The following is a 4,218-nucleotide window of genomic DNA, read 5'->3' as shown; positions in this document are numbered from 1 at the left end:
TCCATGGCAACTACTGACCTTTCCTCAGCACACCTGGACACAAGAGGCCCTCCAAGGACCTGTCCAATTGTTTCAAGGATCCTTGAGACACAAAAAGACCCTTGAAAATACTTGACAGATCCTGGAATCCCAGTTTCAATCTCAGTATTTAAACCAACGTGGACGAAGTTCTTAGAAATAAAGCTGCAAATAATCATAATAATCATTATTATCATTATTGTTAGAATTTCCCAGAGTGAAAGTGACGTTTTTATGTCTTATTTTGAAAGACCAATTTTATTTTGAAACCAACTCATTTTTTGGGCCTTTTTGCTTAAAAGAACGACACTGATCAACTAATTGTTGCAGCTCTGCTTCGACTTCATCTGCTGATGAAAGTTATTTGTATTCAGAGATTAAAGATCAATAATCAAATGGGAGCAGTTGACCTGACTCAGTTCCAGCTGATTTATTCAGTCGTCAACATACAGACAAAAAGTTTATCGCAGTTTCCCCTTCTGCTACAAAAAAACTTGGGGATGGTCCTTTATTTTTATTTTTTTTCCTTTCTTTTCTTTTATATTGCACAAAAATAATGAGCAAAAAACAAATATGTGCCGCTGATGATACAAAAAAAAATAATGTAACAGAAAATCCAGTTTCTCTCCTGCTATCAGGGACTCACTCACACCAAATATACATAAACTCCTAAATCTCAACTATTTTACACAACATATACAATCCTGCTCTGGTACCGTTTATCCCAAACTGTCTGTCTTACACTCCTTTAAAACAACAGCAAGGCATTAAAGCAAGGCAGGCGGCTGGGATCTGAACCCTCACATGCTCAGTAACAAATAATAATCTTCAAAAACAGTCAGAATGAAAAGTGGTAGAAGAAGAAGAAGTGCCTGAAAACACCTTTGACATTCCCTTTGACTGTACAAAAATATGCCTGAAAATAGTTTTACTTCTTGATTTTTTTTTTTAAAAAGATGAGGTATGTTTGGTTATGTAGATATCAAAACATGCTTCCTGTCATACCTGTGGGGTTCAGGGTTTTAAACTCAACATTTTATGATGTTTCCCCAAACCTGGAGGGAGCCAGAAATAATAAAATAATATAAAAAAGGGAGGTTAAAGGTGGGGTTTCACATAAAATAGTCCTGCAGTTATAGTCCTGGTGCTGGGGTGGGGGTGGGGGTTAACCATCCTGATATTAGTGTTATTTAAAGTCATTGTGGGTCTGGACGGGAATGCATAGTTCGGGTTCTGGTTCACACCCGAGCAACAGAAAACTAAATCCATAAAACCCTGTTGAGGTGATTTAAATTCATTCATTTTTGCAGAAACACCGCTGTGTTCAGTCCGGGGATCTCCCAAAGCAGCTCCCCGCCTCCCCCTCACTGAGCCCGAGCAGCACCTGCCCCACCCCCCCGGTCCCTGACTGGCTCTGGAGCTCCAGAACCGGCTCCGGAGCAGATGAGGCGGGTAATAAAAAAAAAAAAGGTAATCCTTCCATCTGCTCGGGTCTGGTATTGATAACCCTTCTGTGGATCAATAAGTGAACACCAGGTCGGAGAAGTTGGCCTCCAGCCAGTCCCCGGCGATCATCTCGCTGAGCTCCGGGGTGCAGTGATCCGGGAAGTCGAAGTGGGAGCCGAGGCTGCCTTCGCTGCCGCACGAGTCCAGGTCTTTATCCACCAGCGACAGGCTCAGGTTCCCCGCGGCCGAGCTGCACGACGAGGTCCAAGGCTCGGAGGAGGCGTGGAGGCCGGCCAGGAGGCTCAGGGAGAAGTCAGCGCCCTCCCCCGGGAGGAGATCATCCAGGTCCTCCCCGCAGCAGGAAGAACCGCAGCCGGAGCGGGAAGAGGATGCTGGGGAGAGGGACGCCGGGTAGGAGGTGGTGCCGGAGCCCTGCCGGGTGATGTTCTTGAAGCTGTAGAAGAGTCGACCGGACGGCTCGTACATGCCGGTTCCCTCCGGTTCGGCCGCCGGGACCTTAGCGAAGCTGTACCGGGCCGGCTCGTCCTCCTCCTCCACCTTAAACTCCTGCTCCTCCTCAGAACTCTCCTCGTCGTCGTCCTCCTCCTCCTCGGAGTCGGTAAAGTCCCGTTTAACGAGCTTGCTGGTTTCAAAGCTGGTGGTCAGCACGTACCGGTACCGGGGGTCCGGGTGCTGGGGGAGGTGGCTGCCCGCTCTGCCGGGACCGAGTACCGGTTTAACGTTACTGGGTTTCAACTTCGAGAATTTCTTGGCGGCGGCGGGGTTTTTATTCCCGGGTCTGACTGTAGTTTTCTCCGGGGACTGAGCGGCTGGTTTCCCCGCAGCAAACGCGGCACAGCCCTCCGTCTTGGGCTTCTTTTTGGGCCGGTACTTGTAGTCCGGGTAGTCAGCCATGTGCTTGAGCCGGAGCCGCTCCGCCTCCCGGATAAACGGCGTCTTTTCGGCGTCTTTTAACATCTTCCACCGCTTCCCGAGCCGCTTGGAAATCTCGGCGTTGTGCATGTCCGGCGACTGCTCCATGATCTTCCTCCTCTCTATCTTGGACCACACCATGAACGCATTCATCGGCCGTTTGATGTGACCAGACGCTGTTTTACACCAGTCCGGCTTCAGCGGCACCGGGCTGCACGCTGAGGCCGCCAGAAGCTCTCTGTCGTCTGGGTCGGTCACCTCGCGGGACCCGGTGTTAATCCCCGCCCCGCCGTGCTCCGTCTGCTGAACCATGGTCCGAATTTATGTTTAAAACGGACTAAAACTTCCCCCCTAATACTTTCACCACTTTATTTCTCGTTTTTACTTCTTTAGTTCTCGCTTTTTCGTGTTTTCCAGCCTCTACTCGTCTTCACACCGAGAGCATCTCTCTCTATTCAAACTTCCAAACCGGCGTCTTATTAACCGGCTGATCATGCGCGCAACGTTACCGCCCTCAGCCAATCACCACTCCTCTTCTCCAAAACCTTCCCGCCTCCGCAGGACTCTCAGCCAATCACAGCTCTCATACTCTCACGGCGCGCCCGCCCACCAACGTCTAGCCGTTACTTTAATTCGATTTCAATTGATAAATCATTACAGTGAAAGTAATGTGTTTTTATTGGTGTTTAGCGGTATTAAATCACAGGATCAATATTTAAAAGCCTCCGGCTCAAAGTAAACACGTTTAGACGGAATTTCCTCACTTCTTCCACGTTTTTTCACCCTGTTTGTGTGACAGTTTATAAGCAAATTCAGCCTGTGTGACATGAAAGATTAGATGGAGTGGAAATAATGTAAATATTCAAATTTTTATCATTTTTTTTATGTTGAGTGAAGACACAGAATGTATCTTAACAGCTGAGGAAAGGAAAAATAATACGATTAAATGCTGAATTAAACATAAAATCTGATATTTTGTGCAGTTTTTTATGATATAATTCACCAGTTGTTCCCAAAATGGCGTCCAGAGACTCCAGGGATCTGTGAGCAGATTCCAGGAATTTAAATAAGCTTTAAGTCCTGCAATGATCCTTGAAAATGGTTGTAAGGGTCCTTGGGGCCCCTCCGAATGTTCTTAAGGATGTTTCAGGAGTCCTTGAGGAGGTTTTGGAGGTTTTGAAGGGGTTTTCTGTCAGCAGGTGTCTGAATAAAGCTTTACCAGACAGTTTATTCCCAGGCTGAATCCAGGACGTCCTGATGTGAATCAACCAGGTTTCCTCCAAAAACCTCCTGCAGCTTTCACCAACAGAGGGCGACTAGAGAGAGAGAGAGAGAGAGAGAGAGAGAGAGAGAGAGAGAGAGAGAGAGAGAGGTAGAAACAATTGCTTGTTTTACCTCCGTTAATGAGCTCATTAATGTCCTGCAGTGATATGATCTTTATCGTCTGGATGTTCTCATTCATCATCTATTTGCATGTCTGTGGATCATAAAACACAACTTTATTATAATCAGTCATTAACAGAAATCAGATATTACATTCAAACAGTGTTTGATGCTGTTTTCATGTTGTTACTTCATAGTTTCTGGTTTCTCTCTGGTCCTTTCTTGATGTTTATTCATCTCTTCAAGACATAGGAGTGAAAAATATAAATCAGTGAATTTGAATCCGTTTGTGTCTTTCTACTAACTTGGTATTGTTTCATATCGACTTTAGTTTTTATTTTCTGGTAAGAGCGGTCTGAGCGGCCCTCACTGTCTGCTTCTGTTGTTTTGTGGATGAAGTGTGAAACCAACACTTCAATTATAACCACAGATAAATAA

At 46.1% G+C, this 4,218-nt stretch overlaps 1 protein-coding gene across 1 annotated transcript; it reads right to left on the bottom strand.

Moving 5' to 3' along the window:
* Positions 1-433: 433 nt before the first annotated feature.
* On the bottom strand, positions 434-2,911 carry sox11b (SRY-box transcription factor 11b). The gene has a single exon (XM_044376411.1). The coding sequence runs from the start codon at positions 2,707-2,709 to the stop codon at positions 1,537-1,539; it is 1,173 nt and encodes a 390-aa protein (XP_044232346.1). The 5' UTR covers positions 2,710-2,911; the 3' UTR covers positions 434-1,536.
* Positions 2,912-4,218: the final 1,307 nt, after the last annotated feature.

Source organism: Thunnus albacares, chromosome 16 (assembly GCF_914725855.1).
Source record: "Thunnus albacares chromosome 16, fThuAlb1.1, whole genome shotgun sequence".
Classification (NCBI taxonomy): Eukaryota; Metazoa; Chordata; class Actinopteri; order Scombriformes; family Scombridae; genus Thunnus; species Thunnus albacares.
Note: the sequence above shows the minus strand (reverse complement) of the source record. Positions and strands in the feature narration are given on the sequence as shown.